The 24,325-nt window shown below is 42.9% G+C and overlaps 1 protein-coding gene across 1 annotated transcript; it reads left to right on the top strand.

Annotated features, from left to right (window-relative positions):
• Window positions 1-2,694: 2,694 nt before the first annotated feature.
• ENC1 (ectodermal-neural cortex 1) lies at window positions 2,695-23,390 on the top strand. Its single transcript, XM_089494195.1, has 3 exons — window positions 2,695-2,879; window positions 13,812-15,613; window positions 19,802-23,390. The coding sequence occupies exon 2, from the start codon at window positions 13,824-13,826 to the stop codon at window positions 15,591-15,593; it is 1,770 nt and encodes a 589-aa protein (XP_089350321.1). The 5' UTR covers window positions 2,695-2,879; window positions 13,812-13,823; the 3' UTR covers window positions 15,594-15,613; window positions 19,802-23,390.
• Window positions 23,391-24,325: the final 935 nt, after the last annotated feature.

Genomic DNA, 24,325 nt, shown 5'->3' with positions numbered 1-24,325 from the left:
AGTTCTCTCTCAGTGGGATGCTATATGAGGAAGGAAAAGTCTATTTCCTTTGAGGTGGGGCATATGTAGTCTTTGGGATGTGTTGAATCCAACTCTCATCAGCCACATCTAGTACTGCAACATTTCAGGGATGATGAGAGATGTAGTCTCACAATATCTGTATGGTGACAGATTCCACACACTCCTGTCCTGAAAAGTCTCTCCGCTTGGTAGCTCTTAAGAAGTCACCAACAGAAGACCTGTGTAGGTGTTGTTGCAAGTTTTGTTGCTGCTTGTATGGATATTGTGTGTTTTAAACTCAAATCCATTTACATGAAGACCAGTTTAGAAATGTCTAAAATAATAAATGATGATGATGATGATGCCGACAATAACAGTGCCTACTTCGCAGTCTCCTGGAGGGAGACACTGGGGAAAGTTTATTCAGGGTAGCCATGTTGGCCATATAGCAAAGTACAGTATCATCCAAAATCTACAAAACAGTGATATCTTTATTTGACTGACTCTCCTATTACCCACATGGTCAAAAGGAGGAAGGGCCCAACTACATGAATACCCTTCAATACCATCTGAACTGAGGATAACAACCACAACAATATCTTGACTAAATGCAAGGCTATGTCTTGACCCCTTTCTTTCTCCTGTATCACTGTAGACACATTTGCCTGATGAAGAAGCCAGTGGAGCTTCAAAAGCTTGCAACATATATAATATGCATTTTGGTTGGCCTAATAAAGGGAGGGTGGACAGGTGTCCTAACTGCAAAGCAGGACAAGGAACCATGAAATATAGGCCATTCAAGAAAAATGTAGGCCATTACAAAATAAAAGCTAAAAACACTGATAAAAATGTATGTTCATGCTTCTTATAGTCATGCTCAAAATGGACATTTGGGAATTCCTCCTGGAAGGAAGGTTGACATGTAAGCCATGTCCTGGAAAAGGAGGACACCTTGTCATCCTGAATAAAGGTATTACAGTTTTGTGGATTTTGGATTTTTAAATTTTGTACATGTCTCCCTGTTGGCTGGCAGATTCTGCTGCTCCAGACGCTGCTCTGAAAGCCCACAGAGGCGACCACACGTCTCCACAGCCTGCAACCATTGTGGTGCCACTGGCTTTCCCACAGGCTTTGCCTCCGCGCTTGAAGAGCTGCGGCAAAAAGACGCCTCCTATTAGTTCCAGGACTGAACCTCTTTTCTTTCTCTCTCGCACTCCCCGCCTGGGTCTTCTCCCTCATGCATGAGGCAGCCTGGTTAAAGCAAGGGAGCGCTGGAAGGGGGAAAAAAACACAGTGGGATGCTAGAAGATAAGAGGTATACTCGAGTGTTCTTGTGGAGAAAAAAAAATTGATATGAAGCCCTGTTGTTATAAGAAAGACATTACGTCTTAATGCTAGAAATTCTGGCTGTTGTTGTGTGCCTTCCAGTCGTTTCTGACTTATGGTGACCCCAAGGTCATAGCATTTTCCTACCAAGATTTGTTCAGAGGAGGTTTGCCATTGCCTTCCCCCTGAGGCTGAGAAAATGTGTCTTGCCCAAGATAAACCAGTGGGCTTCATGGCCAAGTTGGGAATGGAACCATGGTTTCCAGAGTCATGGTTAAACCACTAGGCCTTGCTGGCTCTCTGCTATCATACCAGAAAGAAAGAAACAGGCTTAGCTTGTGAAGAAGGGTTTATACCCCAAATGCATTAGCTGAGCAAATAAAAAAGCCTTTCTTATAAACAACAGGGTTTCATAAACATTTTCCCTTCCACATGAACACTGGAGTATACATCTTATCTTCTAGCTCCCCAGTTAAAGCACCAGAAACTAATTATGATGGCAAAGTGAACAGATGTCCTCACTGCTAAGGAAGCAAAGTCACCGCAGAAATGTAGGACTGACAAGGAAAATGTAGGACATGACCAAATAAAAGCTAGAAACATTCCTATAAATGTAAAGCTATGCTCCAAATGGAGGACATTTGGGAATTCCTCCTGGACAGAAGGTTGCAATGGAGGACATAACCAGATAAAAGCTAAAAATGCAAGTATCAGTATCAATTCATGCTTCTTAGTCATGCTCCAAATGGAGGACATTTTGAAGTTCCTCCTGGTCAGAAAATGGAAATGGAGGACATGGCAAAATAAAAACTCAAAACAAGCACAGAATTGTCAATTCATGCTTCTCGGCTATGCTCCAAATGTTCCTTCTGGACAGAAGGTGGAAATGGGGGACATGCCCAAAGAAACGCTCAAAACACTCCTATCAGTATCAATGCATGCTTCTTGGCGATGCTCCAGATGGGGGGATGTTTTAGAAATCCTCCTGGAGAGAAGGTGGGAAGGTAGGACAGGATCCAAGGCAAAAAAGCTAGTAACACTCTCAGTATCAATGCATGCTTCTGAGCCATGCTCCAAATAGGAAGGCATTTGGGAATCCCTCCTGGAGAGAAAGAAAAGCTCCAAACACTGCTATCCAGTATCAATGCCCCAGGCTTCTTAGGGATGCTCCAAGCGGAGGGAGGGGCTGGGGGGCTGGTCTTCCTCCTGGGGGCGTGTCCTGGGAAGGGGGCTGGCCTTGCTGCTGTGTCCAGCCAGAGCCCCCTCCTCCCCCCTCGGCCTCTGAGGGGCGGAGCAGGGGGCGTTCCTCCCTCGCCTCCGCCTCCTCCTCCTGGTGCTCCTTCATAGAAACGCGGGCAGGAAGGCGGGCTGGCCACTCCGCCGCCGGGGCGAGGACGGCGAGGCTGCTCTCTGGAGAGGCAGCCGAAGGGACTCCGGAGCCACAGGAGCGGAGCGGGGAAGAGGACCAGCCCCTGGGCCCAGCCCTGCCGCCCTCCTCCATGCCTTGAGCGGCCCAGGGCTCTGGAGCCAGGACGCAGCAGACTGAGCAGGCGGTAAGTGCAGGGCACTCTTTCGGACCTGTGGCTTGGGCCAGGGCAGGGCAGGGCAGGGCAGGGCAGGGCAGGGCAGGGGTGCCTCTGGCCCCGGAGGCTCCATGGCTGGGCTCTCTCGGCTGCCTGGGCGCCCAGTTCTGTGCGTTTTTACGCGCGCTTGGAGAGCAGCAAAGAGGGAGAAGGCACCGGGAAATGGAGGACGGGGCTGAAGGCAAGCTCCAGAGGCGTCCTAGGAGTGTAAGGCCCATGCTCCCGATGGAGGAGGAGGAGAGGTGGCAACTCCCCCCGGACGCGAGGCTGAAAGGCAGGACAAAAGCTCGGTCACTCCTCGAAATGCAAGAGCCAGGCTTCTTAGCCAGGCTGAGTTCCTCCTGGACACGAAGGGGACTGACATGTGGCAAAATGGAGCATGGCAAAATAACAGCAAAAACGCTCAGTATAAGCTAATGCTGCTTAGCCATGCTCCCAGTGAAGGAGGACATGTGGAAACTCCCCCGGAGAGGAGGCTGAAATGCAGGACATGTCCAAATGGAAGCTAAAAACGCCCACTGAAATGAAAACGCATGCTTCTTAGTCAGGCTCCCAATGGAGGACATTTTGGAGTTCCTCCTGGACAGGAGATTGAAATGTAGGACATGGCAAAATAAAAGCTAGAACCACGCCTATAACTAGAAGTTCAGGCTTCTTAGTAGTCGTGCTCCAAATGGAGGAGGCTTTGGAGTTCCCCTGGACAGTCGGCTTAAATGGAGCACATGACCAAAGAGAAGTTAAAAACACTCAGTATAAATTGATGCTTCTTAGCCATGCTCCAAATGGAGGACATGTTGGCGTTCCTCCTGGACAGTCGGTTTAAATGTAGGACCTGACCAAAGAAAAGCTAAAAACACTCAATGAAATGTAAATGCATGTTTCTTTGTCATGCTCCCAATGGAGGACATTTTGAAACTTTTGCTGCAGAGAGGTTGAAATGTAGGACATGACCAAACAAAAGCTAAAGCACTCATAAAAATGTAAATCCAGGCTGCTTAAGCCGTGTTCCAAGTGGAGGACATTTTGAAACTCCTCCTAGACAGGAAGCTAAAATGTAGGACAGGTCCTGGAAAAGGAGGACGATGCCTGATCTGGCCACCACATTAGGGGGGCTTTCAAAGGAGGCTCGACCTGTTGTTATGATAATGTAGACCTTGTAGCACCTTTGAGACTCACTGAAAGAAAGAAATTGGCAGCATGAGCTTTTGTAGACTTCATTTAGTCTACTTCCTCAGATGCATTTGGTGGAGTGGAAGCCAGAGCCAGACACCTATATGCCACTGGTGTGTATATGGATGTGTGTGTGTGTCTGTCCATGTCTTCCACTCCACCAACTACATCTGAGGAAGTAGACTTAAGTCCAGGAAAGCTCCTGCTGCCAACTTCTTTCTTTCAGTGAGTCTCAAAGGGGCTGCAAGATCTCTCTACATACTGTTTCCACAGATGAACATGGCTGTGTCTTTGAATTCTATTATTAAAATTTATTTATAAAGCACTGTAATTTTGCACAGCACCATTCATGCCGAATATGCAAAATACCATTAATGAAAACCTGCCTAAGGCATGCAATCTAAGTAAAATAAACTATTAACATTAAAACCTAGCTTAAAATACACCAAAACACATAGAACCTCTCCACCGCCTTGGTTTCTTTATGAAGGGACCTGGCAGTGGGTCTCTGGAAAGGGCTGGAGGAGGCGACAGTCAGTAGGGTCCAGACCAGTGGTCCCCAAACTTTAAGGGACTGTGGACTTCAGTTCCCAGAATCCCAGACTATTGGCCAACATGCCTGAGGCTTCTGGGAGCTGAAATCCAAAAGCTCTTAAAGGGCACAGTTTGGGGACCCCTGGTCCAGACTGTCCCGACAGGGCACGTTGCTTCCTTGGCCGTCCCACAGGAAGAAGGCGGGTCAGAGCTGCTGGCTCCCTCCCCCCTTCCTTCCTTCCTTCCTTCCTCCCTCCCTTCCTTTCCCCCTTCCCTCTCTTTCTTTCTTTCCTCCAGAGGATGGCTCTGCATTGTTTGGCTTCAAAGCAAAGGGAAAAGTGGGGAGGAAGCCCTTGATAGACCTTTTGTGGAGGCATGCACGGCCTCCCCCCCCCCCCCGCAGCTGCAAAACAGACACATTTGACGGAGAAGTGCCAAAGGACACCCCCCTCTCCTTTGGGTTAACATTTTAGGCACCTTTTGCATCTGCTTTGTGGTTGGGTGCTTTCAAGGCATTTCCGAATTAGAGACACAATCCTGGGGTTTTCTTGGCATGTTTTGTTCAGGGAGGTTTGCCATTGCCTTCCCCTGAGGCTGAGAGAGTGAGACTTACCCAAGGTCACCCAATGAATTTCCATGCGTGGGGAATCGAACCCTGGTCTCCAATGTCAAAATCTAGTACTCAAACCACTATGCCATGCTGGCTTCTAGTAGTTTTGTTTTTTGCTGATCAATGAGCAACTTTAAAAATGAAATAGAAACAGCTCTCTTTCTCTTTTGATTTTACGTCTTTATATTATTGATAAGTTTGGATTGCATCCTTGAAGATTTTGTTGTGTGCCTTTAAGACCTTTCAGACTTATGGCAACCCTGAAGCAACCCTGTCACAGTTTTCTGGGGCTGACAGTGTGTGACTTGCTCAAATTGATCCAGTGGGTTTCCATGAGTGGTGAATTGAACCCTCATCTCCAGAGCTATTGCCCAATGCTCAAACCACTACAGTACACCCTCTCTCCCCTTAAAATTACCAGCCAGAAAATGAGAGAGGGTGGCTTGCTGATTTTTAAAATATAATTTTATGAAACTAGAATTGTATCCATTATGTCTTCCTTGGTGAAGGAATCTTCAGAAGAAAGGGATATCCAAAAAGAGATAACCGGAAATCCTCACTGCCACTTTTCCAGCTACACGTGTTATCCGAAAACTTAAAATCCTATTACAAAGATTATCCAAATGATATTCTCTGTCAGCCTGTATTCTACACTAATCTGTTTTTTTGGCTTTGCTGTGTCTATTGCCAACCTAGTAAGAAAATAACAATGCTTCCATTAGTAATGGAGTGCCCATATTAATATGAATCGGTTCCTTGTAAACAGAAATCTTTTTTTTATTGCCCAGAACATCTCTGTATAAACAAAAATTAACTAAATAAGCAGTGAAGTAGAATATTTTAGCCATGTATGAGTTCCTGTGATAATGTATGATGTACTCTATCAATATTTGCTTAGGAGCCAAGTCCATGCTTTGTGCAGTTCCTTTGAAGTCTTAAGACAGGGCTGCACACAGGAAGTAGAAGAGGATTTTTGCCTTAAGGTGCATTCTTTTCATTTGATAGACTAATATTGCTGCATATGAAAAACAAAGTTAACAGTGAGATACTTGGTTTTATGCAGCTGGTCTAATGAGAGGTATGTATGAATACTGAATTTCCCCTATTTCATCCTAAAAAGCCCTGAAACTCAAAAATTTGACTTTGCTTACCTGGGTGTGGGTGTATGTGTATGTTTTTCCCCTCCATCTTTTAGAATAATTTGCTGAATGCAAGGAAATAAACACTTCTTTGGTCATTTATTTAGTGTCTTAGCAGAACTCTCATTGTACTGAAATCAGTTAGTCCCAACAAGAGGAGACTCATTGAATTAATGGGACAGGACTTATTAAGTCAGCACTGAGTCACTCTCATTTATCAGTGGGTTTACTCCAGGTAGGACTGACAACTAGATTTATACTTAAGTGGAATGTGTGAGTTCAGAGACAGTATACCTCAGAATGCAAGATGCTGGGGGATGACAAAACAGGAGCTAGATGGAGCCAGAGAAGTTGGACTGTGACTCAAGACCAGGGTTCAAATCTCTGCTCAGCCATGGCAAACCCAATCTGAAACATTCTTGCCAAGAAAGGCCTCTGGGTCATCTTCAACTTGGAAGTACACAGCAGCATTGAAGTCTGTTACTTATGCGCCTGTGAAAAGTTTGTGTACGATGATGTTGTAAGCAGATGGGGGGGAAGGACAAAATTAGTTTGGGCCAGCGAGATACTTATTATGTTGTACAAATCTTGAAGAAATGAGAAATGAGAAGCAGTAGCCATCAGTTGTATAGTTCCTTTGATGTACTTTTTACTGAAATCCTGATAATATAGCGTATAGGTCTAGGCTGCAGTTCTGTATCTCAGCCTCTCCCAACCTAGTGCCTTCCAGATGTGTTAGATTACAACTCACCATAGCCAGTTAGCATGGTGACTGAGGATTGTGGTAGTTATAATCCAGTGAAGATGCCAGGTAAATTTAGGAAGACAATGTTCATCTGAAATATAGCCTACAGCACCTGTTTTTTGTTGGCTGTCTTCCTCTCCAAGGTCTGTCTTCCTCTCCAAGCTGACCCCTGCTTCGCTTCCAAGATCAGACAGGGCCACATATACCCAGGAGTAATTTCCATTGATCTCATTTGTTCTTATATATGAGTGCAGTGTTGTTTCATGCTGCATTCTGTGACGTCCAGTTCACATATTATTGTGGGATGATTTACCTGAAGGGCATTGCTTCAACTGTTTTGCTTTGCTTTGTTCAGTGCCTCTGCAAATTGTCTTTGCTAAAATACTTGTGTCTTGCATAATCTGCAGCAGCAGATTGAGGAACAGTGCTTCAGATGACAACTTGGAATGTTGTACCTTATTTAACGCCCAAAATGCCCACATAACCAGAAGCTCATATAAATAGGTGTGCTGAAATGGATCGCTTAAGTCAATCATATAGTCAAAACAAAAGGGTTCTTCTGTGTTCATTTGGATGAAATTATGATAGCACTAGTTAAGGTATTACTCCATGAACACTGATAATAGTATCAAGAGTGGATTTGGGTGGTGGTTCTCAGAAGTGTTCTAAAGTGAAGATAAGGAAAGAGTGTGCCTTTTAATCTAGATTTTCCTTGTTCTGTTCTGAATTCTTCTGAAGCTGCAGTATTATGCTGAAAGAATGAATGTTTCAGTTAGAATTCACAAAAGCACAATGCATTGTTTCTTTTGTGAGTCTATGGTGTGCTGAAAGACTTTGTTGTTATTTACCATCAGTTGGGTTCAACTTGTGGCAACCGTATGAATGAGAGACCTCCAAGAGCCCCAGTCATTAACTGCCCTCCTCTAGTTTTGCAGACTTCTGGATTTTTTTCCATGTGTAGAAAAGAAACAACATAACTTTTTTTCAGTGGTTTTACCTGTTTTAACAAGTTGAGGCTAACCTCATTAGTTGTTCAACATCCACACCAGTAAGCTGTCCTTTGGCTTTCTTTGCATTTTTTCAAATGACTTTAGACTACCAGTTGTTAATCTCAGATCAGATAAGGTTTTTATTCTTAGGACATTATCTTTTTTTATCTTTGGGCTTTTATTTTACATTTGAAGGATCTTTTCCTGTGTGTTGCTACAATCCTTTCTTTCAAAGTACTGTACTACATGAACTGGTTAAACTACAGGTGCACTTTTTGTAAGTTTTTCCTTTGCGTACATTTTTAAACATAGTGCTGTTAAGCCACAAATTTTCTGTCTTCTTGTCAAGGACTACCTCTAGCATGGTTTGATCCTATCATATACTATTATGTGAACAGGGCTCTCTGTCTATGCAGAGCTTATTTCCTGTGCATGAAAGGTCCCATTCCTCTAGAGCTCAAAACAAAACTACCCTGTATTTATAAGGTCAGTTATGAGAAGCTTCTTTCTTAATGAACATAATTTGAGGGATTGTTTTAATTAACATACCCTATCCCTGCAGGGAACTCAGACATGCTAGGCTTCCCACAGTCCTGCTTTCTGCTTGTGACATAAGAATACCCTCAGATGGTGTTGATTTTGTGCATCAGGGTGGAATGAGTTCCTTCAGGATGAGGATGAGGAAATACAGCCTGTGGGTTACATGCAGCCTTCAGGGGCTTGCTCTGTTCCCTAAACACCTTCCTTACATTTGGGCATATTTTCAAGAACAAAAACCACCCCCCCAAAACAAAATTTCAGCAGCAGTTTATGTTATTGCGCATTCCCCAATCTTCAAAATCTGTCTCAAGCCAAAAAAAGTGGGCAAATAGAACCTGGAAATATCCAGAAGTAATTCCCATTTCATTTTGAGCTGCAAATGACGTGTCTTTTAAAAACATCTGAAGAGCTATAGTTGCACCCCATTGTAGGTAGTGTTAACAGCCATGCAAAAGCCATGTGCTTTATTACATACTAAGTATATTTGGGATTGCAATTTTGACCATAAATTTTGTAGGATCAGTAGTCTCTATTACTCATGCTAAGTGATGTTTTGAGTTGATGCAAGAATGTGAAATATTATGCCCAGGGTGCAAACTATGTGACTGCTTTGTAATGTGTAACCCAGGGACATAGAAAAAAAGGTTGGGTTTTAAAATGGGAAGTATTCTGGTCTCAAGACAGTTTCAACATGTCCTTGGTAGGGGGTAGGAACCATGCCATAAGAGCTGCAAGAACTAGAATAATAGTCCAAAATGCTGCCTCTCCAGAAGGTAATACATACGATGCTCTTCAACTATTAAAGGGGACAGAAACAGTTCAAGTAATCTTGCTGTATGTAGCACAGTAGCAGACTGCCCCCACCCTTGTGAAATCAAGGTGCATAGTATGTACAGCTTGCCAATTTATTTCAACACACATGGCAGGAAATCCCCCATGCAGTTTTCCCCACTTTCTGGCAGTAAAAATTCATTATCACACAAATTAAACAATTTAAAATGTTCTGCTCTTTCATGACACACAGAGTTGGTACCCGTCTCTATCTGTCATATACTAGGACTGGTCATAGTCCTGGATGGAGCTCTCCAAATCTGGAGAAATGGTTTTTAAGAAGAATGTATATAATGACCTAGTGAAGCTATCCAAAACAGATGCATGGTAGGACAATGCTTAAGAATCCACTGATCAGTTCAGCCTGTAATTCATTTTTCTTAAAAATAGAGTCGGCCCTCCTTATACGCGGATTTGAGCATACGCGCATGGCAAATCTGGAAGTTGTCCCCAATGGCAGCGCGCCTCCCCTCTCCTCCCCCCAACTCTTTCCTTCCCTCCTTCTCTCCTTACTTACCTTTTCTATGCTGGTGCTGCGTCGCCGCCTCAGCCGTAGCCGGGGGAAAGGCCGGGTGGGGGTTTTGGAGGCCAAGAAGCCTCCAGCCTGCCACCCGGCCCTTCTGCGGAGGCGGAGGCGGCAGCGGAGGACCAGCGCCAGAGGCTTCTTCGGCTTCCTCTGTGCTGCTGCCACCAAGAGGCCTCCAAGACCCTCACCCTGCCCTTCTGTGGCAGCGGTGGCGGCGAGGAGGCTGAGGAGGCCTCTGGCGGTGGTCCTCCGCTGCCTCAGCCTCCTCGCCACCGCTACAGCCAGGGGAAAGGCTGGGTGCTGCTCCTGGAGGCCTCCAGGAGCAGCATCCAGCCTTTTCCCCGGCAGCGGCGACGGAGAGGGGGAGGAGGAGGACGAACGCCTGAGGTCTCTTCGGCCTCCGCCGTCGCCAGCACCTCGATGCAGGGCCGAGTGGCGGACTGGAGGCCAAGAGGCCTCCAGCCCACGACCCGGCCCTTGCACAAAGGTGTTGGCGGCGGAGGCGGAGGCGGAGAGGAGGCCAAAGAGGCCTCTGGCGCTGGTTCTCCGCTGCCACCGCCACCTCCACAGAAGGGCCGGGTGGCAGGCTGGAGGCTTCTTGGCCTCCAAAACCCCCCTCCCCGGCCTTCCCCCCGGCTATGGCCGAGGCGGCGGCGGTGGCAGCAGCAATGCGGCACTGGCGAAGAAAAGGTAAGTAAGGAGGGAGGGAGGGAGGGAAGGAAAGGGTTGGGGGGAGGGGAGGGGAGGGAAGTTGTCCCCAATGGCGGCACGCATGGACGCGCGCCGCCATTTAGGACAATGGGACTTGAACATACGCAGATTTTGGTATACGCGGGGGGTCCGGAACGGATCCCCCGCGTATACCAAGGGCCGACTGTACTTTGGAGTTTTGCCTTGCTTGTAAATAGCCACTCACCTTTTCTCCAAAGGAACTGGGCATTGTGATTTTTTTAAACAAGTACCATGGACTACCCATATGTCAAGGGCCTGACCAGTTCCTTTAGAATGTCATGTCTGAGTCACTACCCAGTAGCAGATTAATGAATAGTTCAGCTTCTCTGTGTTGATTCTTTCTGACTGAGTGACAGACCTAGTCTCGTGGGAAAGTTTTATGGAGGTCATGACAAATTATATCTTTCTGTCCTCCAAACTTCCTTAACTCCTACCATTGGCTGAGGCTGTGGAAACACAGGCTTTTTCATAGGCTGTGGTGGTTTGTATAAAACCTGAACCAAGGCTGGTTTGACCTGTACAACAGGTGGACCCAACCCTAATGGACTTTAAGGTTGGTTAAGGCCAGCCTTGAGTTCCAGTCATTGGAAGGGGAAGGCAGGCTATAAACAAAATGATTGATTAATTCAGTAAATTAGGGTTTCTTTCAGTTATGTTTTTTTCAGAATCTACTAATCATCATGGCTATTAACTATGGTGGCTCTGGATTCTGAGATATGTAATCCAAAAAATAAAATAACCATATCAAGGCTTGGCTAGGAATGAAAGAGCCCTCTATTGTCACCAGACTTCTACTCAGTCTGAGCATCATACCTAACAGGTGTCCTCTCCTGGTCCCTAAGTTTGAATGTTGGATTTCCAGCCAAGGAAATCTATGAAATGACCTCTGACAAGTCCCACTCTCTCACCTGCACTGCATCTGCACTGTAGAAAAAGTCCGGTTTGAGAACACTTCAGCTGCCATGGAATTCTGGGAACTATAGTTGTGGCATCTGAGCTTTCTGACAGAGAAGGCTAAATGTCTCACAAAATGACAGTTCCTAGAATTCAGTAGCATTGAGCCATGGCAGTTAAAGTGGTCTCAGACTGGATTATGTCTGCATTGTGGATGCAGTCACTAAGAGGAAGGCAATGCCAGACCTCCTCTGACTAAATCTTGCCAAAAAACCAACCAATCAACAAATCAACCAAAGAACCCAATCATCATAAGTCAAAGTTGACTTGAAGGCACATAATAACAAAATGAAACAGATAATATAGACTTCTTAGGATATAAAACAATTTTGTTAGAGTGCTGGCCTAGGATGCAGAGTTTCAAGATCCAGCAATCTTAATCTAAAGATTGCCACATTTTGAATCCTTGCAGGGCTTCTGTCTATGGGAGAGTTCTCATCCATTGAAGGATTCTTGCTGCTGGAAAGAGGCAGAGGTACAATGACCTTCATAATTTTTCTCTCCCTTTGTAGTCATATAAACCCAGGATATGCTCTAGTGGGAAATGAGGATCCTCTGGAAGAGTGATGGAGATGGTAGCCCTGGGGACTGCAGGCAGATAGGGTGAAATCAGCCCATATTGTCTCCCCATCTTCTGCTGGAACATGTATTCTGACTGGAAGTCTACTCAGAGGCTGCTCTGGTTGGTGGGATAAAAATTGGACCCAGTTCATAGGCTTGCAGCAGAAATCTGTTTTACTCTGAAGTGGATTAGCCCAAAGGAATTACTCTGTGAGAAGCACAGGAACATTTATCTTTTCTGAGATTAGCAGTTAATGCTTTTCCCCTTTAAAAAGACTGAAATCAGCGAAGACTTCAAAGTCAGATCTCTCTGTGTTTTAGCATGTACTTAAATCACAGAGAGCTGCAGCAGTAGGGATGTATATCTGAGGTAGACTCTACCCATAACATTAGGATAATTAAAGTTTTTTAAAAAGTGCTGGGATGACCTGTCTCTGCCTTACCTGTTGCATACCTTCTTGCTGTGGGTGGAACTATCCTATCAGGATATCATCTTAATGAGCTTAATTTGTGGGTGCTAGTGTTCCTTGCAGTATTTTTACATTCCTGAATGCAGTTTGCCTTGTTGCTCCTCCTGCTGTGATTCAAGGCAAGAGAATGTTTAAAGTATGTTTATCTGTGCATATTTATTGAATCATATGCTCTGCAGAGGGAAGGTGTGAAAAGTCAAAGCTGTCTCCTCCCCCTCACTTCCCCCAGCTTGTCTTAAACTGCCACTGTGTATTGCTAGGGAACTGGGAGATCTGGTTTGCCAAGATAAACCTGCTATCTTGAGCAATAATATCAGAATATGCCAGTTAAGAGATTTGTATTAGAAGCATACTTTATCCTCAGCTTCTGCTGTTGTTCCAAATTATGTAATGCTTTGCAAGTTGCACAAAAAGAACTTAGCTTGCAATTCTATTACTTTTTACCTGGAGGCAGAGCTTGGAAACATTTCTGTTTTGGACTGCAGCTCCCAGAACTTCTCTCTTAGTTACTATAGACCGGGGTAGGCAACCTGCGGCCCGCGGGCCGGATGCGGCCCGGTGAGGCCTTGGGACCGGCTCCAGCCCGGTGCTGCCGCCGATTGCCGCCGGGGCCTTTGGCCTCTCGTGCACGGGGGCAATTGTCTATAGATGCCTCAGAAACATGCATTTATATTAACATTTTTTTAAAAAATCAGCAAATTTTTTGTGTGTCCTCCACTTTTTTAAAAAAAGTGCCCACCATTTGAAAATGTTGTCCTACATTTGTCCCGGTTTATTTAAACTTTTAAAAAATTATTTAATTATTTATTTTTTGGCTTCGGCCCCCCAGTTGTCTGAAGGACAGCAACCCGGCCCCCAGCTCAAAACGGTTGCCTAGCCCTGCTATAGACCATGGCTATGCTGGTAGGAGAGGTTCAGGTTCTGGAAGTTGTGGCACTGACAGGAAGTAAACTCCCATTGACTTCAGTGGAATGGACCTATGGGTAAATAAAAGTAGTATTGTGGTATTTTATTACCCTTTTTAAATAATTACAACAACAACAACAACAATGCCTTGTTTGTTCTCCTAAGACATTTTTAATATTTATTTTTCATGTTTAGGTGTGGAAGAAAATGTCAGTCAGCATGCATGAAAATCGCAAGTCTAGAGCCAGCACTGGCTCCATAAACATATATTTATTCCACAAATCATCCTATGCTGATAGTGTCCTCACTCACCTCAACCTTCTGCGTCAGCAACGCCTTTTTACTGATGTGCTTCTCCATGCTGGGAACAAGTCATTCCCTTGCCATAGAGCTGTTTTAGCTGCTTGCAGCCGCTACTTTGAAGCCATGTTCAGTGGAGGACTCAAAGAGAGCCAAGCCAGTGAAGTGAACTTCCATAATTCCATACACCCAGAGGTTCTAGAACTTCTCCTTGACTATGCTTACTCCTCAAGGGTCATCATCAATGAAGAAAATGCAGAGTCTCTTCTAGAGGCAGGTGACATGTTGGAGTTCCAAGATATTAGAGATGCTTGTGCAGAATTCTTAGAGAAGAACCTTCATCCTACTAACTGCCTTGGCATGCTGCTTCTATCAGATGCTCATCAGTGTACCAAACTCTATGAGCTCTCTTGGAGGATGTGCCTTAGCAACTTTCAGACCATCAGTAAAAGTGAAGACTTTCTTCAGCTCCCCAAAGACATGGTTGTACAGCTCCTGTCTAGTGAAGAATTGGAGACTGAAGATGAGCGGTTAGTTTATGAGTCAGCTATGAACTGGATTAATTATGATTTGAATAAGCGCCATTGTTATTTACCAGAACTGTTGCAGACAGTGAGACTTGCACTTCTGCCTGCCATCTATCTTATGGAGAATGTAGCTACCGAGGAGCTTATTACCAAGCACAGGAAGAGCAAAGACATTGTAGAAGAAGCAATCAGGTGCAAGTTGAAGATTTTGCAGAATGATGGCGTAGTCACCAGTTTGTGTGCAAGGCCTCGAAAAACTGGCCACGCTCTATTTCTTTTGGGAGGGCAAACTTTTATGTGTGACAAGTTGTATTTGGTTGACCAAAAAGCAAAGGAGATCATTCCAAAAGCTGACATTCCAAGCCCAAGGAAAGAATTCAGTGCTTGTGCTATTGGCTGTAAAGTCTATATTACTGGTGGCCGAGGTTCTGAAAATGGCGTCTCTAAAGATGTTTGGGTGTATGATACGCTTCATGAAGAGTGGTCCAAGGCTGCTCCCATGCTAGTTGCACGATTTGGCCATGGTTCTGCTGAACTCAAACACTGCCTTTATGTTGTAGGAGGCCACACGGCAGCCACTGGTTGTCTTCCAGCATCTCCTTCAGTATCCTTAAAACAAGTAGAACAGTATGACCCCGTGACCAACAAATGGACAATGGTTGCCCCACTTCGAGAAGGAGTAAGCAATGCAGCTGTAGTGAGTGCAAAGTTGAAGCTTTTTGCTTTTGGTGGTACCAGTGTCAGCCATGATAAGCTACCCAAAGTTCAGTGTTATGACCTGTGTGAGAACAGGTGGACAGTACCAGCCACATGCCCCCAGCCATGGCGATACACAGCTGCAGCAGTTCTGGGCAACCAGATTTTTATTATGGGTGGAGACACCGAATTCTCTGCATGCTCAGCTTATAAATTCAACAGTGAAACTTACCAGTGGACTAAAGTGGGAGACGTGACAGCTAAGAGAATGAGCTGTCATGCAGTAGCATCTGGAAACAAGTTATATGTCGTCGGGGGATATTTTGGCATCCAGAGATGCAAGACACTAGATTGCTATGACCCTACACTAGATGTGTGGAACAGCATAACCACAGTGCCCTACTCACTAATTCCCACTGCATTCGTGAGCACATGGAAGCACCTCCCTTCTTAACTGCATGTGTGCCTGTACAGGTGAGAAACCACATCTGCCAGTACAAGTGGCTGTTTTTGATTTGTACAAGTATAAGTGTCAATTATAGTGCTTTTTTTGTCTGTGAATTGGGTCATATGTAATTGTAAAACAGTTTGATGGTGTGATGTCAACTAACACCTGAGTCACAATAATGTTGTTTGAATTCCTTGAACCTATGGTGCATCTGTACTGTAGAAACATTGTAGCTTGACACCATTTTAACTGCCATGGTTCCATCCTACAGAATCCTGGGATTTTTACTTTTGTGAGGTACCAGTACTCTTTGACAAAGAAGGCTAAAGACCTTGAAAACTACAAATCCCAGGATTCCATAGAATGGAGCTACCAAACTGCATTATTTCTACACTGTAGATACACCCCTACTGTGATCATACCATTACTTACCAAGCCCTACTGTTTATGCCTTTTAGGCTCATCATGCTTGTTTGGATATATGTTAAACTGAAATCAGTAGGATTCATGATAAATAATATATAACAAATAATATATTTAGGACTATGAAGCAAGCAGGACCGTTGTTGACCAATATCTGAATGAGTAATTATCTGCTTGCATGGACCACTTTTTGAAAAGATATTTCCCCCTTGAAACTACATATTAACACCAAATAAAAATTATGTGGGCTTGTATAGTTGATCTGAATGAAATCAGGACTATTTATAACATTTACATACAACCCCCCCCACATCTACTTCTGAGGAGGGGAAAAAATGATGATGAATTATACTGACCCTATGCTTATTGGAAGACATGCCATTTGGTTCAAGTAATAATTTGGCCTAAGACTCAGAGCGTTCCAAAGCCCATAAATTTTACTTTATAGTTCAGTGCACTGGCCCAGATTTGCACCTGATAGTGTGAGCAGGTGCAGTGCTGGTGACTTATACAGAATGGCATCTGCTTACAAGTAACTCTGAATTTGAACTAGCTCGTGCAGGTGCTTGTCCAGTTCTCTTGCTGTTGGTGTAAACTTTTTTTCTTTCTGATCCCCCATTTTGAAGTGCCAGTAGAACCTTCTGTGTAGCACGTCTTTTTTAAGTCAGTTATGTTTTCGGATCTAAATCTGCTCACCCTTTTTCATATTTCCAAAATGGTAAGATTTGTATTGAATTCAGAGACTTCTCTGAAACTTGAGTCATTGTACTTATGCTGTTTTTTTAAAAAAACAAAACAACAATTTTTTTTGCCCTTCAAATCACTTACTTGCTAGTGGCTGGTCTTTTCCAATCTGGACAGTCCATGAACTGCATTTCAGGTTTCCTAAATAAACTCATACCTCTAGTTACGCCTGGCATTTTGAAGTTGCCTAATGGATCCATAAAGCCATTCAGATTGTAAAGATTCTTTGGCATTATTCTCTTCTGAAGAAGGCTAACATTAGTGGAAAGATTAAGAGAAACTGTCTAAATTGGTCTTGCAATAAAAGTAGGACGACCTCTTCGTAACAAAGTAAATGACAAACGAGAGTAATTTAGGAATAGCTATAAAAACTATTGCTGATTGGGCTGTTGAAGTGCAAGTACATTAGCCATGATGGTTGCGCTGTTGCATTCTTAATTCCAAAGAACTCAGTGTAGGGCATGAGTGAATTACATTTTTTAAAAATTCTCTACAAATCGGTACAAGAGTCTAGTTCAGAACTGCAGACATTATTTCTCATCAGTGTCGTATTCTGGTACTGCTTTTCCTCAGCTGAGTCAAGACTACAGTTTTAGATGCTTTGCTGATACAGAATTTAGAAGAGTTATGGTTTGGACTATATCTCCCAGAATGTCTCAGCCAGCATCACTGAAAGAACTTTAGAGTTGTAGTCCAATAAAGTAACTTTTCCAACATATGTTTGGTACATACAGTGATTGTTCCTTGGCCATAATTTTTCTTTGATCTTAGCGGAAGCCTTTACTGACTAGGGTTTGAGTTTCTGCACAGTAGCAATACTGAACAGAGATTTACTAGGAATTAATTTGTATATTCCCAAAGCTTTGTCTATAATAATAAATCTAACTCCTGTTGAGCATCTAGTCACCTGTAACTTTTTCATCTGCATTCTTTCCCTTTGAGTTACTTTAAAGTGATTCATTATATTTTCCCAATAATTAATACAACAATTTTGTAAAGCAGCTTTCCTCAGTCTAGTGGACATCCTGAGACCCTCCAGATGTGTAGGATTTCAGTTCCCATCATCCCTGTCCAGCATTGACCACTCTGTTGTAGTCCAATACATCTAAGGACACAAGACTAGAGCAGGTTGCTATAAGGTATATTAGTATTACGGTTTCCCGATTTATTACAAGCAGCCAAGGAATGGGTGTGGTGAAGTTTTTAGCAGACTTAAACGTTTCCAAAAACAAGGTCTCAATCCAGTGCTAGCAAACGCTTAAGTTTGAGAATATCCTGAATACTTAAGGCTAATTGCACATTTCCTGTTCAACTCAAAAATTGAACAAATAAACCATCAAGCCACTCAGAAGTGTATAGTGATAGAACTGTCATATCGAACCCACAGATCACTTGGTCATTAACAAATCCTTAGGTTTAAATACTTAACGTGTTCTTTCAGCATTTTCCTGAATTGTTCTTTTCATTACTGTTATTATCACTGTTATTTTGAAAATAAATGCATATCATGTGTACATCCAGAAGGCTGGCCTTTCAAGTTAAAACACAAAGCCAGTATATTTCCTGTGCTGTTCCCCCCCCCCCCCCCCCTTCAGCCTCTGTAATGTGTTAAGATAACTGGATGGATGTAGCTTTATACCAGCAAGCGCTGGGGTTGTGTAGTATACATCCAGCAAGTAGCGTGTTTTGAAAAACAACAAAAAACTGGCTCCTGCTGCTGTGTCAGCAGGAGGGAGGGACAGAAAGGAAATTACTTCTGATTATGCTGTGTTTTCATGGTGGCCCCAGCCTGACAGCAGCTAGGAAAATCTTAAGTCTGCATTGCCTCCTCCCTTAGACTTGTGGGCTGTCTCTTGAAGAGAGTTACACATTCCTGCATGAGGGGAAGAAAGAAAATCTATGTATGTATAATCTATGCATCACGACTAGAGCCATTATATTGGTTTTAGTGGTTGAAGCAGAGGGAACAAAATAGCACACCAGTGAAATGAATCTGTAGAAGACTAACCAAAATGAAACACTTTTTAAAAAAATAGTGAAAGGGCTCTGCCTTAATCTGTGAGACAGACAGCAAAGGTTGCAGCATTAGCGCGACTCTGTCCCTTCTGTGTCGAGCTTTTGCCTGGCACTTTGAATCCATGGTTAGATCCAGCTTTCAGCAACGCACATGTATATTCAAATAAGTTGCACCAGGTTAACTGGAGCAGTTTTGCAATTACAGCAGCGGAAATCCCATCAAACTTTGCTTCATACGTTCTGGCAGAGCTATTAATTGCTACTTTAAAAACCAGCATGGTGCCTGGTTTGAAAACTGGCTGTGAGCATAATGGAGTGAGAAGGTGGAGTACGGACGCCAAACTGTGGCATCCAAAGCCAATATTTTGCACTGAATAATCAACATAACAGTAAAGGCTTCAATGAGGAGGCACTGGAGCATGCTATATTGTCACATGACAAAGCACAGTGAAGCAGAGTTCTGACATAATGAATAGCAGAAACCTTTTAAATAAGGGGATTAATATGTCTGCCATTCATATTCTGAATCAGTTCTATTCAGGATTCTCCATGGTTAACAGGGCATTGGTTGGGTAATTCTCTTCTCCAACAGGCTGCTTCCCCCCCCCTTTTTTTTTTTGGCTAGTTTGGTTTGGCCCTGGACCAAAGTGGCTTATCCTGCTACTTCTGCCCAGGCAGCTTCTTTTTTGTTTGTTTGCTCAAGAGAGGCTGCATTAGATCTCCCCCCCCCCCCCAGTTCTGACTCTGCCATATTATTTGTTGGTGTAGGTCAGGGAAGAGAGCTTGATACTGAATTGATCTATTATAGTCAAGCACGATTCTCCCCCTCCCTGGGCCATGTGAGAATCCAGCTTTTAGTTTTATTCTATTTTTTTAGTTAGTTAAAAACAACAACTAGTGATTGTTGCACAGATCCCTGAAAGAGACATTGCTAGATCATGTCTTTAATACGGCTTTGAATTTAGAGAAATTTTTAACAGTATATTGTTTCATCAAGGTTTTCTAATTTCCTCCCCTCTTTCTCTTCTTAGTTTATTCCATTATTTGGTCAAGAAGCATTGGAACCAACAGTGGAGAAGCGGTTTGAATGAAGAAAAAAACTGTTCTTTTTCTGTTCCTGAGTTTGAAGAAAATCTTCTGCACCTTCTGAATACTTAAGGCTGGAAATGAAGGAATAGGAGGGGAATATTGTCTTCAGTATATCAGTATGTGGTTTAACTGTGAATGAATGAGCCCATGATCTGGTCCCTGTGCCAGTAATTGTGGATTAATGTCAAGTTTAATCAGCCCTTTTAAGGAGGGGGAGGTGGGAGGGAGGGTAAACTGAACTTTCCAAAGCTGCACAACACATCACAAACCTCAGTTTTCATGGACTGTGTTGTGTGTGGAATTCGAAATGCTTGTCACCTCTCTTTGTAACAGTTTGAAGCCTTAACAGCAGCTGCAGAGAGAAGGGGGCAGCAGTTTGGAGCAGCAGCAAGATGTATATCTTTGTGAATGAAGATGCAGCTGTATCCCTTGCCACAAGGATGAGCTTGTTTTGCTAGGCAGTGCCTGGAGCATCCATCTAAATTGCCAAGTTGCAAATGACTTTCTGCTTGCTAAGGAGCAGCAGCTCAACTATATTCAAATATTTTTGCAGCATTTGTGGATAAAGGGAGATGACTATTCCCCTCTACATTTGATTTCTTGTATTTATTAATTACAGCTGTCCTACTTCTAAATTGTTACTTGTTGTAGATATAGCTATTTATTGTTCAGTGCTTGCATGCTGATACAATGCCTAGAGTTGTCTTCAAGTTCTAAGGGCTTATGTGGATTCTACGGTTTATTTTGCACACTCTGTGATCTCTTTGACTTGCTCTGCTGCACAAGAAAAAGGCTGAGTAATATTGGAGGAGAGAAGAGGAGAATGAGGCAGAGGTCAGAAATGGAAGGATTACAAGGTAGTATCTTAAATTACACATGTACTGAAGGAAGAAGCCGTGGAGGTCACATTCTCAGGCCACTGACTCCCCAGGTTACATGTGGGGTGGGTTTGCTGATAGTTATCCCTGTTACCCTTTTTTGCCTAGTCATGCCTTTTTGAATGAACTCATCTGGAAACAGCCAGCCAACTTTCTTTTTGTGCAGCCTCCTATCGCTACTGGAAAAGGAGGATGGGGAATAATAGCCTGCAGAATTTATTTACATGGAGCTCTTCTCATGGCATTATCCACTATTTGTTTTATTTATTTATTTATTTATTTACCAAGGTAGGAGGTCTTCATCATGGTCCCCTTTTTTTGACCAAGTGAAGTCTTTCTCATTCAAAGATAAGAAACAATATGAATGGGGGCACACTTGCAGGTTACACTTTCAGATATATAGCTGGAAGGACTTCCTGGAAATTTCAAATGCCCCCTTCCTAATTTATTTTCTTAATTTACTCTTACTTTTAAACCTGTTCATTCCATTCTTGTTTTTACCCAGGGTTTTTGTGTTTTGTTTTGCCAGACTTTTACTTATGCTTTCAATAAAAATTTATTATAGCCCTAACAACATAAAGCTGCCAGTCCTCCATTGTGGTTGGTTGTCTTGTGTAATGTTGTAGAAGCAAAATGGTTTTCAATTGCATGCATGCATGTCTAAAAGGAGTTATAAAATAATGCCTGCCTACATGATGGTGATGTAACTAAACTCTAGATGGCTTTTTATCATATAGAACAAGTTTTTAACAGAGTTCACAGCACAGTCCTATATTTAGATGTACAGTGGGGCTGACTCCTAGTATAGCCTTCTCCAGCCTTGTGCCTTTTAATGTGGTGGATTACAGTCTCCATCATCCTCACACACCACATGACATGACCAAGTTGGTTGGAAGTGATAGGAGTTGTAACACATTTGGAGGGCACTAGATTAGAGAAGGGTGCAGTATGTTTAGGATTTCAGCCTCAAGTCTTATGAGAATTTTCTCACGCTTCCATAGGCTAATTTTCCTGACTCTTGATATATGCATTTCTTATGTATTACCTTTAAATAAGAAATGAATGTATGTGCATTCTTACAGATAGTGAGTTGTGGTTCTTAGCATGTTAGCAGAAAGGTGTTTTTTTTTTTTAAAAAAAAAGACATTCTGAATTACATGGTTTTCTACATGCAGAAGTTTGTGTCACAAGCCACTATTTTGATTTGCATGCTTTTCACAGACTCGCATTTTCTTATGTTACAGCTATAAATGGTGGGCTGTGTAAGGGATTCCATTCTGAACTCTGATTCAAATATACTGAGTGACAGGGATGAAGGAAAAGGTAAGGTTTTGGTAGGACATTGTAAGGTTTGTTCACACTCGGGCTATTCTGATGCCTTTCTATTGGTGGTTTCTTCAGAGGCAATGTACTCAGTACAGCTGCACTGAAGTCCTGAAGAAGTGGAGATGTGATTTGCTGGTGGTTACTCTATGCTTGAGGCTTTTTGCCTTCACTCAAATTTTAAGACTCATTTTTTAAGAATCATTAATAAGTAATTAATAATTTGTTTTATTTATATACCGCTATTCCAAATATCATAGCGGTGAACAGCAAGTAAGCTAATTAGCAAGTAATTAGCATTCTGTAACAGTTCAGCACAAAGCAACAACATATGCCAAGAGATAGGTTTACTAAATTGTCAAAACTCAAAATGGGAAAAAGCATTAGAACAGGGTTTTTTTAAATACAAACCCTAACATTAAATTCTGATTCCATAAAGAGTTTCCCAGCATAAACCTTGGAAGCAAAACTTGTTGCACAGTTACATTGGAGGTGGAGCCCTCTTAGTTCTTTCAAAGTTTACATGCAAAGACAATAGCTCTAAAGCACTGCTGAACTGTGAAAGTGGTGTTTCATATTCACTTAGCACAGGCATGAATCTCAAGGTGTTTTGAGTAAAGGCTGGAAAAAAAACCCTTTGTTTTCTTTGTTGAGCGAAGTGACGGAACTCCGTCTGCGGCAGCTCTTTATATAGCTGTCTAGCTTATGACACAAATCTGTTTTGTAATACCATCCAGCTTCCTAAAGTGTCTGAAGTTGTATTTCAAAGGAGTGGTTTGCTTCTAAGTCCTTGGATTTAATTTCTGTGTATAAGTTGAAGGAAACTGAAAATCAGGGTGGGCCTTTAGCCCTGTAGGAGAATATTTTGGGTTCCCCTTTTCTTGAATTGACATGGGAATCCTGGCTTACTACTTGGTGATTCCAGTCAGAAAAACAGCCCACACTTCTAAGACAAATGCAATTCACACTAGAGTGCACACAAAACCTTGGCATAAGACAAGAAAGTTCTTCCCATTTTGTGGGCTGGTTGCTGTGGAAATGTACAACAAAGGGCAGCCTACCACTTCTGGTATAATTGTGTAGTCCCCTTTTCTCTAGGCCTGACACCTGTCTGAATAAAGAGTGATTAGAGCTGAATAGTGTCCCTTGTCTGACAATTGAAGATGCGGTTCACGTACAGCAGCAACAACAACAAAAAGGAAAGTGAAGAAGTAAAACGTCTATGTTGTGTCTCTTTGTTTGCTACTACATTTTGAAGTTTTGTAAAACTGCATTTCTTTTCACAATGTGAAACTGAAGGTCAATAAATTATTAGAGATTTTCTCTTCAACCAACGAGTGCTGTGATTTTTTTCCTCCCCTTTTTGCAGAAACGTGTGGATCCATTTATAACTCAACCACTTAATAAAAAGGACAGCTCCAGGAAGAAGTTCACTGGTTTGTTTTAAATATCTGCTTCAGTTACACTTGGAATTCTCTCCTTTGTTCTCCCCTGTCACTCTTACTATGAACTAGCTCTGAAAGTTCAACAGCTAAAATGACAGGCGCTTTAAGACAGCGCTGTGGACAGGAAATGCAAGGGTTTGTAAATCCCCCCACCTCCCAGCTCTTGAAACATGGCTTAGGGACTGATATTACTTCAGAAAGAGTTGTGCAAGTCAAATCCTGCAGAATTATTTTTGAAGATTGGGGGAGGGGATAAGTGGTTTTTTTAAAAAATATATGCCATTTATGTATTTATTTGGCAATTTAATGGTACTGAATTGGATCAAGATTTGGCTATATTTATAGGAGGCCCATCAAAATCAAAGGCGGGTTACATCATGACTAATTAATTCAGTGTGGTTTTTAATGGGTGTGCTGTAAGCATGAATAAATCTGGACCCAAATAGGGTTTTTTTTCACGTATCTTACAACATATTGTGTTGGGTCTACATGTAGGTGTGTGACACTGAACTGGGAAACTAGCTTCTTTCCCATGGCAGAATCCCACCTCCCTAAACAGGCTATACAGAGAGGCAGACCCTGAATCCAGCCTATGAGAGTCCCAATTCATGAACAGACTCCTGTTCCTTTCATTAAGACTTCTATGAGTGTGCTCTGACCCTAGTATATGCCTGTGCTTTTAAATAAATTTAAAAGAATGACTAAAATTAAGTATAGAAATGGAGTATGTGCAAGGTGGTTGCAGGTTTCAGCTGATTTACACCTCAATGTTACTGGCTTGTGTACCCTTGCTGGTAACATTTCTAAAAAGCAGTGCCTA

This window comes from Sceloporus occidentalis, unplaced genomic scaffold (genome assembly GCF_023333645.1).
Source record: "Sceloporus occidentalis isolate IW3139 unplaced genomic scaffold, rSceOcc1.0.p SCAF_1, whole genome shotgun sequence".
Classification (NCBI taxonomy): Eukaryota; Metazoa; Chordata; class Lepidosauria; order Squamata; family Phrynosomatidae; genus Sceloporus; species Sceloporus occidentalis.
The sequence above is the reverse complement of the archived record's forward strand: the minus strand, read 5'-3'. Positions and strand labels throughout refer to the sequence as shown.